A 20,210-nucleotide genomic window follows, 5' to 3' on the forward strand; every position below is an offset into this window, starting at 1 on the left:
GCGTTTTCAATTGTCCCGTCCGATTCCATGGCCCACGCATTACGTCTTTATCTCTCATTTCTTTGTATTAGTGTTGTTAGCTATTGCTTATATAGCACGCTGCCGAATGCCGACTTCCAGCTACCTCTCTGAATCTCAGTCGCAATGTTCACCCCAGTCTCCGATGATGCGCTCAATGCCATTCACACTGCTTGTGAGCGTGCCACTGAACTGCAGGGCAAGAAACCCTGGTCTCCGCTGAAGTTTACTCCGCGCGGACTGTTGGAAAGGGGAGATAAATATCGGGATTCATCGTTGCGCATGCTCACCACAACTCGTAAACTCGTGGACTCTGACATTCATGGACAATACCACGTCGAATATGATACGTAAGGGTGCCCCTTCCTTTGCATGTAAGGATGATCATTCATACTTGCGTCAGGTTGTCCAAGGATAGGGAAAAGTTAACCAGCCACAACACCTTTCGGGCTCTGCAAAATCGAGTGCAATTCAAGAAATACAAGGATGGGGAGAAAATCCTTAATCGTGGTCTTGTGGTGCGCAGTAAACCATAACCTCCAACTAGATCGTGATTAATCTGGGTTGATTTTCTCCTGTAAGACATCATCACAAAAGTCTTGCGGCGAGTACATCTGGCAGGAGAAAAATCAGCAGCTCCGGGCGAATTCTCCAGTCAGCGAAGAGCACGGTAGGTATTACGCTCTTGTCGCTTGCGCACTTCCCTCACGTGTCCAGCAGAATTGTCTAACCCCTCTTCATCCAATACAGAGGATCCAGAACAACGCTCGCCGGTTGATGGGGCAGCTAGTGACCAAGGTCCTACAGGGGCCGAAGGTACTCAGGGTATGTTTACGACTGTATCATGCATACTCGACCCATGTAGACAAACCATGGCTATACACAGCGACTCCACATGTGAAACACAACCTCGCGCAAACGATACGGGATCTCGCTCATATGTTGAATCCGTTCGGAGACGATCATGCAGTCGGTAAGCTTGTCAACGTTCCGTTCTCCAACAAATAGTGACCAACAAGTAGACGAGTCTCATCACCGCGACGGGGCCAACAGTGCTATACACGAGACAAGCCCGGACAACGATGGCGAGGGCGAGACAAGCAGAGATGATCGTGGCCAAGACGAAATCAGCAGAGGCGGTGGCGACAAGGGCGAGACAATCAGAGACAACAATGGCGTCGGAGAGACAAGTAGGCAAGCCGATATCGAGGGCGAGACAAGCAGCGACAACAACGCCGAGTACGACGCAAGTGAGTTTCTAAGTTTCTCACGATCTTTCAAGATTCAAGCAGTGTACTCTGCCAGCAGTATCGCTATGTTCATTTACTTCGGACAATTCAGCAGGCAGGTGCTCAAGCTTCCTATATTTCTCTGTAAATGATGACTCCAATTTGCAGGACCATCTGGAACAACCCAAGCAATTTTGAGCCTCGATGACTACTCTCGGACGAGCTGCGATGGTCAGGGCTTTCAGGGCTTTCAGGGCTTTCAGGGAAGACAGAAAGATTTTTTCCTCGATTCTCGGGGATGAGTATGCTAAGAAACGCCGATAAACAGTGAGATGCACTGCTGGCGTCGGATCTACCGGTGGCAGATGTGAATATTATGGCCTTGTTGCACGATAGAACACTGGTCGAAACTGCTGTATTGTCTGCTTACTGTTTGCAATTTCTCGTTACCAATACTCAGTTCCTTGTTCGACGATGTACGTCATACAGTGCGAGCGATCTGATGGTTATAAAAGGGAGGACAATTTGGGACAATGCAGGTTCCTCGTTGCACCACTGTACACGTACATGGACCCACAGAGACCCACGTTCGCGCGCGCTTATGTGGTTCCTTCGGTGGTGATTTCCAGCCTATCCGCAGCGCATCACCGATATTCCTCTCTTGATGTATCATCGTTGCTTCTGATTCCCCATGTTCATTCATGACCGGCCTGACAACCAGGATGCCTCGAAGAGTGTTTATAGCAATTCGTTCCTGGGATGATGATGTCTGAGCGTGCTGTTCTGTGGTGGGAGCCGAGTCAACGTCGGGAGCGCTGTCATCACACATCTGTTGGGCCTAGCTACCGAACCCGCAATTTTACACAAGAAAATTACAGCAACGTGCCAATCCGCCGCAAGAGGGCCGGTTTGTCCTGCCCAGTGATGTCACGGAAGTTGGACGGTCGTTGATCACAGCCCGAGAGCGCTCCCTGAGACATGGCAACAATCGTTCGCAGCTTCAAATAATTGGAAGATAGTTCATGCAGATTACTCACCACGGCAGCCTTCAAGATCAGTGAGATGACGTCTCAGAAATGGAAGGCGGACGCTGTTACCGAGGCTAGAACGGCATTGAAATATGACCAGTCTGCACCTTCGCTCTCCAGAACCGAGGTGAAGGGTCATATGGAGCGACATGCACCGGAAGGTGCACACAGCACTAACGGTAGCCTGTGCTCAGGAAGCTCGGCCTTCAGGAATTCCGTAACAATATCAGAAATCCGTCGTTGTTGGAAGGACGGTAGTGAGGATACGTGACCGGTATGTCCAATAGATCATGTGTTGCGACAACTCACACAGGTACCTAGACCATTGATATCGTCGATATAATCACGCTGAAGACAAGGAGATTGATGGATAAGGATCAGAACAAAGAGCTTGACCGCGTCTGACCACGGATAACACTTACGTCCTCGACAAAAATTGAATATCCACGGGGCGGAAAACAACGCACGCCTATTGGTCCAATGTGGGTCCACGTGTTACTGGAGTCTCGGTATCCGCCCAGGCCTTTGATCGCGAATTGTGCAGTTATTATTGTGTCAAGACTGCGTGAGAGCTCTCGGTAGCTTCCCTTGGGTGATGTGTTGGCACTTTGCACCGTAGACAAAACAGATACTAGGCAGGGATCACAAGTTTATCACAAGATCAGGTAGAAATCGTAGAAATGTTATTATTCCAGTGTCATAAAGCGAGGCGAGGAGTAATGGAAGGGTATCGAGTGACGTAGAAGCACGATAGCAAGGCAAAGGCTAATAGCGATAGCGGTGTTGGCAAACGGTAGAGCGAAAGCATAGACCCAAACACCAGTCAAGCAGTGGGTATGGGGGAGCGCAACGTAAAGGTGTAACCAACTGTACGAAAGAAGTGTCTGAGACGTCGATATCTGCGAATGCCGACCGTTTCGTCCTGTTCTGCAAGCCTAGAACGAAGCTTCCAGTATCCGAGTTTCCGGCGGATGTCCTCAAATCGCGTAACCACTTCATCAATAGTGGGTCGCTTTCCTGGGTCGTCCTGCACCATATCGTCAACAAGAGGTTTCATGAATTCGACACCACGCAATGTCTATGTCAGATTATCAATATCAGTCGATAGTAGAGATCACGTATCACACACTTGGAGAAAATCCTCCCTGATCATATTTCCCAGGTAGTAAATATCGGTGGGGAAAGGGTCGCAAGGATCATCGGATTTTTGGAACTCAGGAACTGTCTTGTCCCCACCCCATATGGGATGTTCCCGCGGAGGTCCGTCATCAGGATTGTATTTCCGAGACAGACCGAAGTCAATAAGATAGTATCGCGTGGGGTGAGCTGTGCGCGTATAATGCTTCGCGATTGCTTTGAGATCAGGAGTCTGTAGCTCGGCTTGTGGGTGGTACATCTTCGGATACAGGGGCCTCGGATCCATCATGATGTTTAAATTCATACAATCGCTGAGAAGTTATGAACGCCCTGCTTCGAGGGCAGATTAACAAGACTCACCGATGAGCAACATTATTTCTATGCATAAATTGCAGTCCCTACGGCACAAAAGTTCTGTCATTGATACGCTCTCGAAGAAAAGGGACTGTGTGACTATCAGCGCACCTCGAACACTTGCCTGAAGTACTCCACAGCCTCTCCTACTGTTTGAAATCGAGGGTCGTTGTACTCCCGCAACAAAGGCATTACTAGGAGCACAGTATGTTCTTGATCTGGAACATGCAGTACTTCGTGGATGGGAACACAATGATTGCTGGGATCCGAAGAGAAGGGTTCGGAAGAAAAAAGTTGGCAAATCTCGACTTCATAAGGATGAAGAGACGTGGAAAGTCTTTTTAAGGCGACTAGTGCACCATCCGAGACGCGTGTCGCGTCCAAAATCTGAGGAAACTAACAGAGTCGACGTTACTTTAATGGCTAAAAAACCAGAGGCGGGAGCATACTGAGACTTGAATCCCGTCTTCACATGTCCAATAATATCGGTGAGTGCTCCTCCATGATGGGATCCAACCAGGTCTATAACGAGGGCGAAGCATATAGCCGCGCTCTGCCAGCCATGGTTGAAGATCACGCCAAAAAAGTTCGCCCGACCGCAGACCTCCTCGATCTGAGGGAGAGGCGGGAGAGGCGTTGGCTTGCAAATCGGGTGTCATTCAGTCAGGCGATCCTGGTGACGAGGTATGAGACGAAGTGACAACAACGGACACCAACTTGAAAGCTATTGTTGCCGCTGTCACGCTTGTCACACAAAATGATCGTGTGGGCGCGGGAACTTTCAACTTCGCCCAGGCCCCACTGAAGTAACCGCTCACCTCTACACGGTGTATCCGGACAACAGCCACGCTCGTTATGGTTCAGGAACGGTGCCAGAAATACTTACAATGTCTCCAGGTCTTCTTCCACAAAATGCTGCGATGCTTGCAGCTCTGATTTGGCAAGGTGCACCCGATGCTGAGACTTTTTTGTCTGATGAACCACGCTATTGTTTCTGCGGTGAACAGAGGTATGGCCTTCGTCCCCATTGTGCTAGGTTCGCGCATGCCAATTCCGGCAGAAGGAGCTTGCAGCGCAAATATAAATGAGTCACATTTTCTTTGCCAGGTCAATAGCGTCTACTACCTCATCGCTGTCGCAACCATGGCTGAATTGCTCGGAGAGATATCCACTGATGCTGCCAACTTGACAATTATGACAACGGGCACTTCGAAAGTGTGCAACTGGCTTTCCAGACATACCACAGAGAGTTCTATCGTGCAGACAAGGAAGAACTTGCACGAAGGAATGGAGATCCTTTACGAAGCAGCTCCTCATATACCCCGCCAAACTATGAAGGACTTGATAGAGGAGCATGACATGTGAGTATCGTCTCGTATCCTTTCTATGACATATCCGACTTGTGTAATGACTTTCCCAGATTGTTGGCCCAAGTAGATCAAATCGAGCTGGATTCCCAAGCTCCCCTGAACGTTCGAAAGCGTTGGACAAATATCTTGAGGCCGTTGCACAATAATAGCGGGGCACACACTGCGGCCAAGATGAGTACGAGGTTAGTTTATAAGATTCGTGTAAGTTTTGCACCAGTACTTTGCATCGGGGTGATATTTGACGGGTCAATCTGGGTCCAAGCGATCTTCAGATATTGCTAAGAGCATGCGGCTTTCAGAAGGGGGAGCCCGTAGTCAAATAGAGACCTTCTGTGCGTATCCATCCCTTGGAATACTGGTAGCTACAGCCTGACTCAATCTCTACAAAGCATCTAACTGGTCAATCATTGACAGCCAATCCACAATGACATTTGCTAACTCCGAACATGGATTGAATTCTGCATCTCGTAAGTACTTTCCTGATTTTGTTTTGTGTATGTCTGTAACCTGTCTCGTTAAGACTCCTGCAAAGAAGCCAGTAGTGATGGAATGGCCCCCATCGACGAGGACACAGACATACTGTATGACAATCCGTGGAATGAAGACGATGTTTGTGTTCTTGTGGCTGGATATCATTCAAATCACTTGCTCATTCTGATAAACAGGTTGATGCCCAACAGGGCTAACTCTAACACGTTATATCGCGCTACGTTGCCTCGAGACAATGTGGATCACACCGTTGTACAGACCACGACTCGCGACTTCTTCTCGCTGTCCCTCTACCAGCTTTCTTTCTGCAATATGTTTGTCTGAACTTGGACATCGCTGTCGCTGCTTTGGTCTACACTCAGAATGGATGCTTTTGCTGTTGTCTTGTCGTACGTTTGTTACTAAATTCCGATCGCGACGTTCCGAGAACATGTTCAGACTGTCGGACTACACCTACTGGGGTCGCAAAGATGTTCCTTGAAGGAAGCTCGGTTATACGATGACAGGAAGCAGAAAGGGGTGAACTACAGCCGCTCGCTTGGCATAAAGCGAGATGAATAGCGATCGAAGGGCATCCCGTAGAGTTAAGTAATGTCATGACAGCAGGAGAGAGCCAGATAACGGTAAAGACGCTAGCAATTAGCAAGACGATAGCGAGGAGTGTGTCGAGGGGTGGGAACAGGGGAGCGCCACGTTGCAACGTAAGTAATTGTACGGAAGAAGGGTCGGATGTGTCGATGTACGCGTATGACAGTGTCTTCATCTTGCCCCGCGAGCCTGAAACGAAGCTTCCAGTATTCGACTTTCTTGCGAATCTCCTGGAATCATACGACGACTTCATTGATTGTAAGCTGTTCAGCCGAATCGTCTTGCATCATGTCATTGGCAAGCGGCGCCATGGATTCGACACCTAACAAGGGCTGATTTTCACAATGTTATGATGAGAGACCAGGAAATGGAGGAAATCTGCCCAGGTAGTAGATATCAGTTGGGAACGGATCGCATGGATCATCCCATGTCTGGAACTCGGGAACTGTTTTATCGCCTCCCCAGATAGGGTCCTCTCGAGGAGGACCGTCATCAGGGTTATACTTTCCAGACAGCCCGAAGTCAATGAAATATTATCTTGTTGATCGGGCTGTGCGAGTACAATGGTTCATTAATTTCCCTATTTTGAGTGACTGTAAATTGGATCGTGGACGGTACAGCTTGGGATAGAGGGGCTTTAGATCCATCATGATATTCAGGTCCATGTAATCTCCGAGCAAGTACGCTCGGTGTTAACCATGAGACCGAGAAGCAGACCTATGAGCAACATGGTGCACATGCATGTAGTACAGGCCCTAGAGCAGACAACAATTCAATTTGCCTTACTTTCGTGCGGCTTCGCCCTATACCAATATGAAGCGCACCTCGAACAACTGCTGAAAGCACTCCACGGCATCCCGAATGGTTTAAAGTCCGTACTTCTTATAGTCCACAGTAGAGGCATCGCCAGAAATACAATATCATCTGGTCTGAAACATGCAGTACTTGATAAATCGGAACGCAATCGTTCCTAAGATCCAGGGACATGCATTCTGACAGAACAAATTGTGATCTCATCAGGACACAGAGAAGACTAGACTTTCTTCAAGGCCAGGATCTCATCGTTCGAGATTCACATGGCATTTAGGACCTGAGGGTAATAAACACAGAATTCGACGAGATGTTCGGCGCCAGAGATCAGAGAGGACATACCGTGATTGTAATTCCATATTTCCGAGTAAAGATCTATGCCCTCCCAAGACGGAAACCAGCCAGGTCTGTAACGAGGGCAGCACATATAGCCATGCCGTGGAAAACAGGCCAGTTGAAGTACTTAGTCGGCTGCAGATCGCAAGGATCTACAGTAGGTGGAGGCAATATTGATTTGTGGATTGTGTGGGAGTAGAGTACTTGAAATTTTGTGGAAGACAATTCCCGACTGGCACCTAACAAGAACCCTCGGCCGAATAGCAACCTCGAGCTCGCGGGGTCCGCAAAATCCGCGATACGCATTGAATCTCGATTCACAGGCGCCCAAGCCACACAAATTATGTAATCAGCTATTTTTCTGTGCTGTCCCTTCGTCTCAATTGTCAATATTCGGCAGGATACTCGCGCATGACTCTCAAGCTGCATCTGGTCACTTGTTGATTGAGACAGCAGTGATAAGTTGGAGCGTTAGATCTGGAAAAACTGACCGTAAACCGATTTCGAAGGACCGTGGTAAGTGTTGTGAGCATTGCTCCGATATTGACCCTGCTGCCCTCGCTGGTGAAAAGCGTTCCCGTTCTCTCCTCTGTTACCTGTTGGACAGATCGACCGCTCCCAGCTACAGTACGTGCTGGGTAAGATGTTCCCGGCCTAGCTGACTGGTTATTGTTATAAACTCTATTGTGCCAGGGAAGGAAATTCAGCACCGAGTCAAATTCAAGCGTCGTCGCAGGGCCAGTGTTGAAATTTGATGAAGATAGAGATTGTTGAGGCGGCGGAGACACTAGACGTCCTCGAGGTTTGATCAACTGAGTACAACACGCAGCCAAGAGGATATCGAACCTGACACTCTAGCGAGGCTTCTCTCTGTCTCTTGATGAAGCTCGTTGGAGACCATACTGCAAAATGCTGGTCTCTGTGTTTGGCATCTGTATCCATGGTGTATAAGGGCAGACCATTCGGAATGACATCCATGAGCGAGAGTTTGTGATCCGTTGGTAGTGCTGACTCCACTGCTTTACTCTGTCTGTTCTTGGGAACTTTCACTGCAATGTCTCCGAACAATAAGTCGCATTCACATTTGGATTTTGGTGCCCGCTGCTTTTCGATTATCGCTGCAGTGAGTGTTATTACACGGTGCATGCTTGAGCATACCACAGGCCAATACAACGAGCGACGATCATCACGCGGTTATTGACAGCTCAGCAGTTCGGATGTGAGTAAGAAAGCGTATTGAGAGTAACTTCGACATTGCATGCAAGATATGAAGACGATGGCAATGGACATCGACAGCTGGGATAGTACAAAACGCGCGATGGACAGCACACAGAATACTACTACGAGAGAACGGGTACTGGTGGAAGACGCATAATAACATATCCAGCTGTACGGTATACATGCCTCATGCTTTTCAGAAAGCGTACAAACATCCCATTATGCCTTCGGACGATTTGCGGGCGAAGCTTCCACCATGATAACTTCGACTGAATTTCGGCAAGGCGATCAGCGACTTGATCAATTGTCGGACGCTTCCCTGGCTCTTCTTGCACCATGTCGGCAATGAGAGAGTCCAGGAACTCCAATCTGCGATACCTCTGCAGTCATCGTGGTGGTGAACACATACATAAAAAGCGAGTGAAAGTTTCGCTGACCTCAAAGAAGCCCTGTCGCATCAAATTTCCCAGATAGTAGATGTCGGTAACGAAGGGATCACTCGCTTTGTTATAACCTTCTCCCTGAAATTCCGGAACACTCTTATCCCCGCCTAGGATTGGGAGCTCCAAAGAAGGACTGTCTTTCGGATCGTACTTCCTAGACAATCCAAAATCCACGTAGTAGTACTTTGTAGGTCGTCGTATCCGCGTATAGCACTTGGCAGATCCGCTGAGATCCGGCTTCTCGGTGTCTAACAGCGGATGATACAAGTCTGGATACATCGTGGGCTCCATCATGGTATTTAGTTGGCTGCAGTCGCTACAAGACAAAGTGTGTGAGACACATTGAAAGCATGCAATATGACACCCACCGATGAGCGACACGATATCTATGCATAAAAGCCATTCCCTGGTTTCATTTTTTGAAAATAATTAGAGCGGCTCGACCAGAAGTAAAAGTTCACCATACCTCAATCATTTGACGGAAAAATTCGACAGCCTCTCCAACTGTTTCAAACCTGGGATCATCGTAAAGTCGGAGCAATGGCATCACTAATAAGACAATGTCGTCATCGAGGGGATCTTGCAGGACCTCGAAGATAGGATCGGAGTGGTTTCGCCTGTCCGAACGGATGGGTGCTGACGAAAAAAAATTGGCCGATCTCCGCTTCATATGGATGAACAGACTTCTTAACTTTCTTGAGTATAACCACTGTCCCATCCTTCTCGCGGACTGCGTCCAAGATGTACGCATGCTAGATGTAGCTACTGAGAGAATGCAGATGTAGTAGGTAGAGAACGCTCACGCTCGCGGGATGCCTATCCTCGCAATCAAAATATTCTTTGTCTGTTCCAAGCCATGAAGGTTTCCAGTCCGTCCTGTACCGCGGCCGAAGCATATAACCGTGATCGAGAAGCCACCTCTGACGATCGCGCCAATAGGCTTCTGGAGATGCAAGTTCACCAGGTGTAGCTCTAGTGGTTGAAGACATGGTATAGAAGGAATCAACGAACGGCACAAGCACTAGGTTGTGCGCCAAAGAAGGGACCTGTGTAGGATGTCGGCGCCCAGGGATCAGGTGTGTATAAGTTGTGGCGGGTATGTAATAGTTGCGAGAGCAAAACAATGGCAGCCTTTCACAGCTGAAATATTAATTGTTCACCGAGCTCATCGTGTGATCGTGTCACGCTACAGATCGATCACTTGGGTTGGTGTCTCATCGAGCAGTTTTCTCAGACTCCAATCACTTCGAATTCCGAGTCCAGTAACGGACGGTACTATTCCTAATTTAAAGTTGAAAAAACACCAGAGCTTGAACTTCTACTGACAAAGTCCCAAGATCTGGGCGACCGACACTCATTCAGCTATCTCAACGCCGTTTCGACATCTCCTTTGCATGCGATGTTGTCATAGAAATCCTTCACGTGGCCCCTGGACAGTGGGTACGTGCACGACTCGTCCTGATTACATACACCATATTGGACTGACGTTGTCGAACAATTGCAGTACAAGCGGTCGTTCACGTAATATCACACAAGTACCCAGCAAGTAACCCATGGACCCTCTGCGTATCTTTGCCGACTATTGTGCTAAAAGCGTCAATGCTCGTCCTTCCAAATGCGATGGTTGAGCATGCAGACAGCTATATATGCAATGAACTTCAAGTTGTGATCGGCATCTCTAGCTTTCCCTCGTCATTCCTTCTTCCTAACCCATGTCAGCATTTGTCCCTCTCTCAGACGATGAGCCCGAGGCTATCGAGCTGCCTGCAAGTCAGCTAGTGCAGTACAGATTAGCAAGCCTCACTGGACCGGGAAGTTCGCGCCGAATGGGTTGCTGGAGAGGGCCAATCAATACGACAATACCTCGATGGAAGTTCTGGCAGCTAATCGCAGAGTCATGGATTCGGGGACACTCGCGCGACATCAGGTCGAATTTGACCTGTGAGCAGAGCTCTCTGAAATATGGTAGTTCGGCTGACATATTGCAGGTTGACGGGCAAACAGAAGAAGCTGGTAGCATGCAGTACTCTCGAAGCGGCCAAGTCTCTATTCGAGATTAGAAAGCACAAGAATAAATCGAAACGACTAACTCACAAAATCACGGTAATTAACATCCATGCCGTTCTGTTCAACTCCGTGCCTAATCAACTCCCCATCATCCTGAAGATATCTTCGCAAGAAGCACGCAGTGCTTATCTGTGGTTGGAGAGAGCATCTCCGCTGAACGAGACGCAGTCTGATTCTGAAGAACAGAGTGAAGGTAAGTAGCGTTCTTGCAATCGATCTCCACGTTAAATGACTGAACAGAAGCATGCTCAGGTTCGCACTATGAGTACCACGAGGGATTGGACTCATCGGAGGACGCGCAGAGTGACATACCAGCAATACACGATGTGTCGAACGAAACAACTGGTATGGAGCATGAAGAGGCGCTGAGTATGTTTCAGAAGAAAGAGGATACACCGCTATCGTCATGCTCAATGATAAGACAGTCACTGGAGCCCGAAATGAGAGCCAGGAACTACACGCGGACACAGCACTCAGGCTAAACCCCTTCCGAGACGATGATACTCTAGGTATGCTCTGCGGCCACCGCTCTGTCACGATATAGTGACTGACACCTGACCTCAGGATCGATTCCATCAATGGTTGGCCAGTGCTGCACGCGGTCACGAAGGAAATTTTGTTCCCGGTACAAGTGAGTTCATCGTATTGTTGGGTAGGTATTCAGAACCTGAATATTCGCTGGATCAGCTCCGTCTTTGTATTCTTTTAGTTACGGTGAACCATCTGGTATGTGCGAGGCTCATCCTTGTCTGATACTCGCTGACGACATTCATTTGCAGGTGTCGGATTGTCTGTAGTACGAGAGTCTCAAGGTCATGGCCTTTCATCTCGGGACGGTCACGATGTTGAAGGTTTCCAATGATACACCCAGAGATCGGTGTTCACACGTTTGAGATTTCATCAACTTCTATATCTCTCTACACTTCTGTCTTGCCAGTCAGTTGCCAATGGCGGGTAGATAGCATTACGCTCGCGGAACATATCCTTGCTCTCATACCGACCCCGCGAGCTCTCCTGCAGCTACGGCATTTCTCCCAACGAGCTCTGTTCTCCTTTTTTTGCGCACCTGCTAGTTGTCTATGGCACATACGGCTCGCAATCACCTCAATCTTTGCTCGATGCAGCAAGGATGATTTCTTGTGTTTGCTACAGTAATGAATGCACCTTTATTCCTATTGTCAGGAGGTCAGGACGTCGAAGGCGACGACCACGAGTACCACTTTGCCGAGGTGCTGGGCCGTATGTGCTCTTGCTGGGTACAAAAATCAATCACTCTGATGACTTACATAGCAAGGAAGGTATTCCTTTCGTCTTGTCAGGTCTTCAGCTGAAATAGTGGCAGGTTCGGGTACAAACGGCCTTCGTGCCAAACTATGAAAGAATACTTCGGTGAACGTCTGTCCTCCCAAATGAGGAAGATTAGCACCGAATCAAACTTCCGGGAATCGTGGCAGGGTTAGTTGTGGGAATCGATGAAGATGTTCAATGCAGGCCGTCGAGACGACGGCGACGCTTGATGCCGAAGCCTGACACTGGGCCGTCGAAACGTTTCTCGCAGTTTCTCCCCAAAGCTCAAGGCTCATTGGAGACCGTCGCGTGCGCAAACCATTATTAGAATGGTGTGAACTACGGAGACTTATTTGTTTCTGTGACCAATGTGATTAGTGTTTCCATTCGTGACATACAAGGCAGACCATTTGGAGTGATATCCGTGAGCCCGAGTTTGTTGTATGCCAGTTGTGCTACTTCATCCCATTCTTCGGAAGTTCTGCACGAACGCATATTCGCTCCGAATCATAGGTCGCTTTGGCACCAAACACCCTGCTTCCCGCTGCACGTTCAGCAACGGATCGTGGCGAACCATTGATGTACGAGCCGCGTGTCAGACAAATACATCTCGTGCTGTTATCGTCATGCGATCATGGAGGGCTACGAACGAAGTAAAAATGTGTTTCCCGATTTAATTTGACGTAGCAGCAACGATATCTATGGATACAACAGGTACTATAGCAGGAGACGTCGGTAGGAAGCAAGGAACACTAGAGAGTGGAGTGATGACTGCCCCTGAAATGCAACAGGTTTCATTGCTCCAATGTGGTATAGATGGTGCCCGCTAATGCCCTGGTTGTCTGCATATACCTTAACGAATTCAGTCGTTGGATTCCTGTCGTTCATAGAGGTTACTTTCGAGATGATTCGGGATCAGAGGGGTTATCTCTGTAATTATGGCCTAGGCCGGATAAACTCCGGAAGGTGTGTGTGGATTATCAAATATCTGCTACACGCACGATCACTGCACACGGTCATGAATGTGGGCAGTTAGGGCTTTAAAATATTTGCTCACCCCTCGAAATCCATAACCACCATTGTAGGGTTCATGGAAGTCTTCAGTCTGCAATGCATCATACACTTCCACTTGCGCAGGATCAGCTACATATCTAACCCATCGTGGACCTCGTACTTACAAGGTGCATGCTGATCACTAGGAGGACATGAAGAATCTGAAGGGTCATCTTCCGTGTGCTCTTGTATGTTGACGAGATCTACGAAAGACGAATTGTTAGACAGAATGTGCGAGTTACGTGTTGTATAACTTACGACTACATACCGGCCCTTCAGGACGAGCACCTTTTCTGCACTCAGATGTACTTGTATTGCTCTCAATCGGAGTTTCATTACTCACTAATTGGATTCTCATTCAGCAATGACGATAATTATCAAGCCTGTGAAACAACAGACCCACCGATTCGTCCATGCGCGTCCTCGTTGGTATGTGGAGTACCATGCGAATCAGGAGACACAGCTCCGCTTTCTTTCTGTTTCCACATCGCATTGCTTCTTGCGTCTTGGGAGGACTGCTTAAAGGAAAGATGGGTCTCAATGCTCGGGGAAATGGCTTGTGTACTTACAACTGTATCCGTGTTGAGACCCTTGGCATCCTTCTTGTACGCTACAACTTTCGACCGGTCGAATAATGAAGTCATGAGGCCATATTTGCCCATAGATGCGCGTGTTAAACGCAGACTGTACAAGATGGATGAGACACGTCTACACCGGAATTGACACACCGAGAAACAAACCCATCGTATTTCTGATGAAGTTTTGAATGCACGCTGTCTTCCATAATGCCAATGTTCTCCTCTAGGATCCTCAGGGTGTCCTCTTGATGTTGATCGCCCTTCCTCACAAGAGCCGCAGGGTTGAGGGCAGAGAAAGAAAGACGAATCTTGCCATTAGATGCAGAACCAGCATCGTCTTTTACAGATTCCCTGTCGTCCAGTGGTGCGAATTCGTTGGTAGCCATGCTCAAGGTGATAGAGGTTGCGTTGGAACTTGGAGCGATGTTCTGCGTGGAGTCGGTCTATATATGTGAGTCGCAACACGGTAAGGTCGGATTTACAAATAGAGAACAATAGCAAGGAAGCCGAGAACAGATAATATGTGCATGCTCGAGGTCATTCCGCAGGAGCCGGATGACCCACATTGAATCGGTATGATACAACTGCCACATACATTTCTGTAGACAAAGCGGCTTCGGCCTCGAAACCATCACGATCGAACAGGAAACCACAGCATGCCTTGTTGTCCTTAGCAAGTCGTTGAGTTTACGTACATCGTTGATTCGAAGGAGGTTGACAAATTCTTGGCTGTTGGTGTCATATACCAAGTAAACCTTTCGTCGACTCTGTTATCCGAGCCCCTTGAGACTGTAGCTGCTCATCCACAATGAGTGCATGCGGCCAACAGTTCCTGTTCGATAATGTCAAAAGCCTAATACGAGAGACTGGCAACAACCAGTGGCTTGGGTTGAGTGTGAGCCTGAGACCGCGGAGTTACAGCGCTGATCGAGATCGCCAGGAAAGGCAGGTTGAACAACAACCGGAACCAAAAACTGCAGAGAGACAGTCCCTCTTTTTTTGCGACAGCGATCACGCTAGTAGTACTCACGCACACCGACTCCTCCCTCCACTCGAAGAGTTCGGATGGCCCATCCGAATTCTGCTCTCAGTGACAGTGAAACGTACTGGCGAGATAGCCAGGCATGGCTCAAGGAACGCGGATATCTGCTTCGACCACGGTATAGGGCAGACTGGAAACCTTCATGGGAGACAACCTCCAAGGACCCCTACCATTGCGAAGATAGCCTCACTCTAAGGGTTCGTTCTTCAGCTTGCCTTTCGCAGGATGTCTGCTAAATGGTGCCAATAGCGGTCAACAATTATAGATGCTACTCGCACCTCGGATGGAACCGTAGTCGCCCTAAAGAAAGTCTCCAAGTCCACGCATCCCCATGAAGCAGAGATCGGCCAGTTCTTCTCAAATGAACCGCTCCGCTCCGACCCGCAGAATCGTTGCATCGCCATCCACGCGGTTCTGCAAGATCCTATGGATCAGGATCTTATTGTACTTGTGATGCCCTTCCTACGCATCTATAATGACCCCCGCTTTGACACTGTAGGAGAGGCAGTCGAGTTCTTTCGACAGATATTTCTGGTGAGCTCTCGAATACGCTATGTCGTCGAATGAACGTTTGACCCATTTTCTCAGGCTTTACAATTTATGCACCATAATCATGTTGCGCACCGGTGCGTGACCCGAATGCATGTGGTTGGCGCCCCTGCTGATACTTTCGTCGCGTAGCGACTGCATGACTCTCAATATCATGATGGATCCCCTTCCTATGTATCCCCACCTGTACCATCCAGTACGCGTGGAGAGAAACCGACAGTTCACCGGAAATGCGAAACGTTATACGCGCACCCAACGTCCAACGAAGTATTATCTCGTAGATTTCGGTCTCTCCAGAAAGTACAATCCTGATGACGGTCCGCCTGAGGAGCTTCCCATACTCGGCGGGGACAAGAGTGTCCCAGAGTTCCAGGGAGAGGGTTACAATGTAGCCTCCGATCCATTCCCAACCGATATATACTACCTGGGAAATATGATACGCAAGGATTTCCTGCGGGTCAGTGATTATCTCCGTTGCCTCATTTAATGCCCATTCACGCCTTTACTTGATCCAGAAGTATCACGGGTTCGAGTTCATGAGCGAACTGGTATCGGACATGGTGCATAAGGAGCCCGTGAAGCGTCCAACTCTTGACCAGGTAATTTCGCGCTTCGACGACATTAGGCTCCCGTTGTCTACGCGAAAGTTGCGCTCTGAACTTGTGCGGAAGCAGGACGACCTTCTACTCCGATTTTTCAAAAGAATCAGACACATTTATCGCACGGTCGGATATGTCGCCAGACGATTACCACCATTGCCGACTCCATGATTTTCATATCGTACATCATTTACAACGCTCTATCCAAGTACCGCCTCCCATCCATACCCGTTATGTTGCTTAGCTATGCTCACCGCTCCGATGTAATTCACACTGACGTCTTGATATACCTGTACTCCATATGGTACTCTCGAGGTCGGTCACAGTGCGACACCATCTGCCTTCCAGGGCCCGCGGCAAAACTTACATGCCCTCTCTACGATGGCAGGGGGGCCTTCCACCACCCTCCGTGACGCTCCCGAGGGTCGCGAACGGTGCTTCCGCGCTGCGGTGGCACGTTTGGCGCATGCGCTGGAATAATAACATTTCTACCATTTCTACCTGATCTTGTGATAAACTTGTGATCCCTGCCTAGTATCTGCTTTGTCTACGGTGCAAAGTGACAGCACATCACCCATGGGACGCTACCGAGAGCTCTCACGCAGTCTTGACACAATAATAACTGCACAATTCGCGATCAAAGGCCTGGGCGGATACCGAGACTCCAGTAACACGTGGACCCACATTGGACCAATAGGCGTGCGTTGTTTTCCGCCCCGTGGATATTCAATTTTTGTCGAGGACGTAAGTGTTATCCGTGGTCAGACGCGGTCAAGCTCTTTGTTCTGATCCTTATCCATCAATCTCCTTGTCTTCAGCGTGATTATATCGACGATATCAATGGTCTAGGTACCTGTGTGAGTTGTCGCAACACATGATCTATTGGACATACCGGTCACGTATCCTCACTACCGTCCTTCCAACAACGACGGATTTCTGATATTGTTACGGAATTCCTGAAGGCCGAGCTTCCTGAGCACAGGCTACCGTTAGTGCTGTGTGCACCTTCCGGTGCATGTCGCTCCATATGACCCTTCACCTCGGTTCTGGAGAGCGAAGGTGCAGACTGGTCATATTTCAATGCCGTTCTAGCCTCGGTAACAGCGTCCGCCTTCCATTTCTGAGACGTCATCTCACTGATCTTGAAGGCTGCCGTGGTGAGTAATCTGCATGAACTATCTTCCAATTATTTGAAGCTGCGAACGATTGTTGCCATGTCTCAGGGAGCGCTCTCGGGCTGTGATCAACGACCGTCCAACTTCCGTGACATCACTGGGCAGGACAAACCGGCCCTCTTGCGGCGGATTGGCACGTTGCTGTAATTTTCTTGTGTAAAATTGCGGGTTCGGTAGCTAGGCCCAACAGATGTGTGATGACAGCGCTCCCGACGTTGACTCGGCTCCCACCACAGAACAGCACGCTCAGACATCATCATCCCAGGAACGAATTGCTATAAACACTCTTCGAGGCATCCTGGTTGTCAGGCCGGTCATGAATGAACATGGGGAATCAGAAGCAACGATGATACATCAAGAGAGGAATATCGGTGATGCGCTGCGGATAGGCTGGAAATCACCACCGAAGGAACCACATAAGCGCGCGCGAACGTGGGTCTCTGTGGGTCCATGTACGTGTACAGTGGTGCAACGAGGAACCTGCATTGTCCCAAATTGTCCTCCCTTTTATAACCATCAGATCGCTCGCACTGTATGACGTACATCGTCGAACAAGGAACTGAGTATTGGTAACGAGAAATTGCAAACAGTAAGCAGACAATACAGCAGTTTCGACCAGTGTTCTATCGTGCAACAAGGCCATAATATTCACATCTGCCACCGGTAGATCCGACGCCAGCAGTGCATCTCACTGTTTATCGGCGTTTCTTAGCATACTCATCCCCGAGAATCGAGGAAAAAATCTTTCTGTCTTCCCTGAAAGCCCTGAAAGCCCTGAAAGCCCTGACCATCGCAGCTCGTCCGAGAGTAGTCATCGAGGCTCAAAATTGCTTGGGTTGTTCCAGATGGTCCTGCAAATTGGAGTCATCATTTACAGAGAAATATAGGAAGCTTGAGCACCTGCCTGCTGAATTGTCCGAAGTAAATGAACATAGCGATACTGCTGGCAGAGTACACTGCTTGAATCTTGAAAGATCGTGAGAAACTTAGAAACTCACTTGCGTCGTACTCGGCGTTGTTGTCGCTGCTTGTCTCGCCCTCGATATCGGCTTGCCTACTTGTCTCTCCGACGCCATTGTTGTCTCTGATTGTCTCGCCCTTGTCGCCACCGCCTCTGCTGATTTCGTCTTGGCCACGATCATCTCTGCTTGTCTCGCCCTCGCCATCGTTGTCCGGGCTTGTCTCGTGTATAGCACTGTTGGCCCCGTTGCGGTGATGGAACTCATCTAATCGTTGGTCACTATTTGTTGAAGAACGGAATGCTATCAAGCTTACCGACTGTATGGTGGTCTCCGAAAGGATTCAATATATGAGCAAGATCCTTTATCGTTTGCAGGAGGTTGCGTTTCACATGTGGAGTTGCTGTATATAGTCATGGTTCGTCTACGTGGGTTGAGTATGCATGATGCAGTCATAAACATACCATGAGTACCCTCGGCACCTGCAAGGCCTTGGTCACTAGATGTCCCATCAACCGGCGAGCGTGGTTCTGGATCCTCCGTATTGGACGAAGAGGGGTTGGATGATTCTGCGGCACACGTGAGCGAAGTGCGCAAGCGACGAGAGCGTAACACCTACCCTGCTCTTCGCTGACTGCAGAATTCGTCCAGAGCTGCCGATTTTTCTCCCGCCATATGTACTTGCTGCACGATCGTTGCGACGACCGCTTTCACAGTTACGGAGAAAGGTGAGCTTATTCATTGCCCGTCCTGAAATTACAATTCGCTGCGCACCACGAGGACACGATTGAGTTCCTTCTCGTCATTCTTGTAATCCTTGAATTTGGATCGATTCTGGAGGGCCTCAAGGGTGGTGTAGCTGATTAACTCGTCCCTTTTTGACAATAATCTGGCAAAGATGAATGATCTTAGCATACGCAAGAGCGTGAAAGCTTACTGATCATATTCTTTGTGGGATACTCCGTGAGTAACAGGGTCAACGATTTTACGGTTTGTCGTGAGCATGCGCATCGAAGAATCCCGATATTTATCTCCTCTCTTCAATAGTTCGCCCGGTGTAAACTTCAGAGGTGATCGGGGTTTCTTGCCTTGCACCTTAGCAGCATATTCGCAGGCTGTATTAACAGCATTTAGCGCATCGTCTGAGACTGGGGGGAACATTGCGACTTCGCGAGGGATAACCGGAAGTCAGTACGCGGCCTGTTATATAGCTGTATAGCAACGAGAAACAACATTCGATGTAATGGACGATAAAGACGTAATGGACGGTGGAATCAGAGCATAATTGAAGACCCTATACGAAGGACGAGTTTGTACTTTGGTCTGTACAGGCCATCAACTCACTACCGGCTGTTTTGACAGCACAACCCGATTGCATACTCTGGAATTCTATGGCGGCATACTGTAAGGATAGACGGTTCCCACAATTTGAAGGTTCTGAGCCACTCCATGCGGAACAATGTCTGAGTAAGGTGTAGAGATGATCATATGCGCCGCGCGGAAGTTTTTGTCAAGGCTCGTACATACCCTTACGTAAGTACCCCATTGTGTGGTTGCCTGCAATCGAGATTCGCAGGCACACAATTGAACATCTAAGGACCTGGATACACGGCGTTTATGCCACAGGCATTCAGTGCGTTTTCTTTCTTTAACCCTACCACTTCACTGATCAAGCCGCTTGTGTCGTTCGCACCATGGCCCCCAGCGATGGCAATCCTCCTTGGAAGCGTCATCAAGGTGAGATAACAGAGCCAGAGACCTACTGGCGTGATCGTCAACAGTGGCTGTTGGAACGTGGTTATCTGCTTCGTCCACGATATCGAGTGGATTGGAAACCTTCCTGGGAGGGCACGAACAAACGATATCATACCTGCGAAGACG

At 48.8% G+C, this 20,210-nt stretch overlaps 8 protein-coding genes across 8 annotated transcripts; 4 read left to right on the forward strand and 4 right to left on the reverse strand.

Annotated features, from left to right (window-relative positions):
* Positions 1 to 144: 144 nt before the first annotated feature.
* On the forward strand, positions 145 to 1,549 carry SCP_0302670 (hypothetical protein; the record flags this gene model as incomplete). The annotated part of the gene is made up of 8 exons (XM_027755664.1): positions 145 to 368; positions 422 to 536; positions 601 to 688; positions 739 to 843; positions 905 to 991; positions 1,041 to 1,268; positions 1,324 to 1,362; positions 1,416 to 1,549. The coding sequence occupies 8 exons, from the start codon at positions 145 to 147 to the stop codon at positions 1,547 to 1,549; spliced, it is 1,020 nt and encodes a 339-aa protein (XP_027611465.1).
* Positions 1,550 to 3,098: 1,549 nt separating this feature from the next.
* SCP_0302680 (predicted protein) lies at positions 3,099 to 4,308 on the reverse strand (the record flags this gene model as incomplete). Its single annotated transcript, XM_027755665.1, has 5 exons — positions 3,099 to 3,353; positions 3,405 to 3,723; positions 3,773 to 3,810; positions 3,878 to 4,162; positions 4,216 to 4,308. The coding sequence occupies 5 exons, from the start codon at positions 4,306 to 4,308 to the stop codon at positions 3,099 to 3,101; spliced, it is 990 nt and encodes a 329-aa protein (XP_027611466.1).
* Positions 4,309 to 4,909: 601 nt separating this feature from the next.
* SCP_0302690 (hypothetical protein) lies at positions 4,910 to 5,822 on the forward strand (the record flags this gene model as incomplete). The annotated part of the gene is made up of 6 exons (XM_027755666.1): positions 4,910 to 5,127; positions 5,187 to 5,337; positions 5,399 to 5,468; positions 5,526 to 5,603; positions 5,657 to 5,745; positions 5,802 to 5,822. The coding sequence occupies 6 exons, from the start codon at positions 4,910 to 4,912 to the stop codon at positions 5,820 to 5,822; spliced, it is 627 nt and encodes a 208-aa protein (XP_027611467.1).
* A 2,877-nt stretch (positions 5,823 to 8,699) lies between these two features.
* SCP_0302700 (hypothetical protein) lies at positions 8,700 to 10,009 on the reverse strand (the record flags this gene model as incomplete). The annotated part of the gene is made up of 6 exons (XM_027755667.1): positions 8,700 to 8,957; positions 9,015 to 9,336; positions 9,389 to 9,426; positions 9,487 to 9,637; positions 9,705 to 9,772; positions 9,824 to 10,009. The coding sequence occupies 6 exons, from the start codon at positions 10,007 to 10,009 to the stop codon at positions 8,700 to 8,702; spliced, it is 1,023 nt and encodes a 340-aa protein (XP_027611468.1).
* A 908-nt stretch (positions 10,010 to 10,917) lies between these two features.
* SCP_0302710 (hypothetical protein) lies at positions 10,918 to 11,796 on the forward strand (the record flags this gene model as incomplete). The annotated part of the gene is made up of 7 exons (XM_027755668.1): positions 10,918 to 10,961; positions 11,009 to 11,123; positions 11,187 to 11,280; positions 11,340 to 11,456; positions 11,513 to 11,596; positions 11,652 to 11,718; positions 11,775 to 11,796. 7 exons carry the CDS (start codon positions 10,918 to 10,920, stop codon positions 11,794 to 11,796), a joined length of 543 nt encoding a protein of 180 aa, XP_027611469.1.
* Positions 11,797 to 13,377: 1,581 nt separating this feature from the next.
* On the reverse strand, positions 13,378 to 14,391 carry SCP_0302720 (hypothetical protein; the record flags this gene model as incomplete). Its single annotated transcript, XM_027755669.1, has 7 exons — positions 13,378 to 13,380; positions 13,432 to 13,502; positions 13,553 to 13,630; positions 13,686 to 13,769; positions 13,831 to 13,945; positions 13,997 to 14,111; positions 14,168 to 14,391. 7 exons carry the CDS (start codon positions 14,389 to 14,391, stop codon positions 13,378 to 13,380), a joined length of 690 nt encoding a protein of 229 aa, XP_027611470.1.
* A 679-nt stretch (positions 14,392 to 15,070) lies between these two features.
* Positions 15,071 to 16,366, forward strand: SCP_0302730 (hypothetical protein; the record flags this gene model as incomplete). The annotated part of the gene is made up of 5 exons (XM_027755670.1): positions 15,071 to 15,244; positions 15,297 to 15,581; positions 15,636 to 15,673; positions 15,729 to 16,053; positions 16,112 to 16,366. The coding sequence occupies 5 exons, from the start codon at positions 15,071 to 15,073 to the stop codon at positions 16,364 to 16,366; spliced, it is 1,077 nt and encodes a 358-aa protein (XP_027611471.1).
* Positions 16,367 to 18,087: 1,721 nt separating this feature from the next.
* SCP_0302740 (hypothetical protein) lies at positions 18,088 to 19,490 on the reverse strand (the record flags this gene model as incomplete). Its single annotated transcript, XM_027755671.1, has 8 exons — positions 18,088 to 18,221; positions 18,275 to 18,313; positions 18,369 to 18,596; positions 18,646 to 18,732; positions 18,794 to 18,898; positions 18,949 to 19,036; positions 19,104 to 19,218; positions 19,267 to 19,490. 8 exons carry the CDS (start codon positions 19,488 to 19,490, stop codon positions 18,088 to 18,090), a joined length of 1,020 nt encoding a protein of 339 aa, XP_027611472.1.
* Between the last annotated feature and the right edge of the window lie 720 nt (positions 19,491 to 20,210).

The sequence above is a fragment of the Sparassis crispa genome, assembly GCF_003851025.1.
Source record: "Sparassis crispa DNA, contig_000002F, whole genome shotgun sequence".
NCBI classification, from domain to species: Eukaryota; Fungi; Basidiomycota; class Agaricomycetes; order Polyporales; family Sparassidaceae; genus Sparassis; species Sparassis crispa.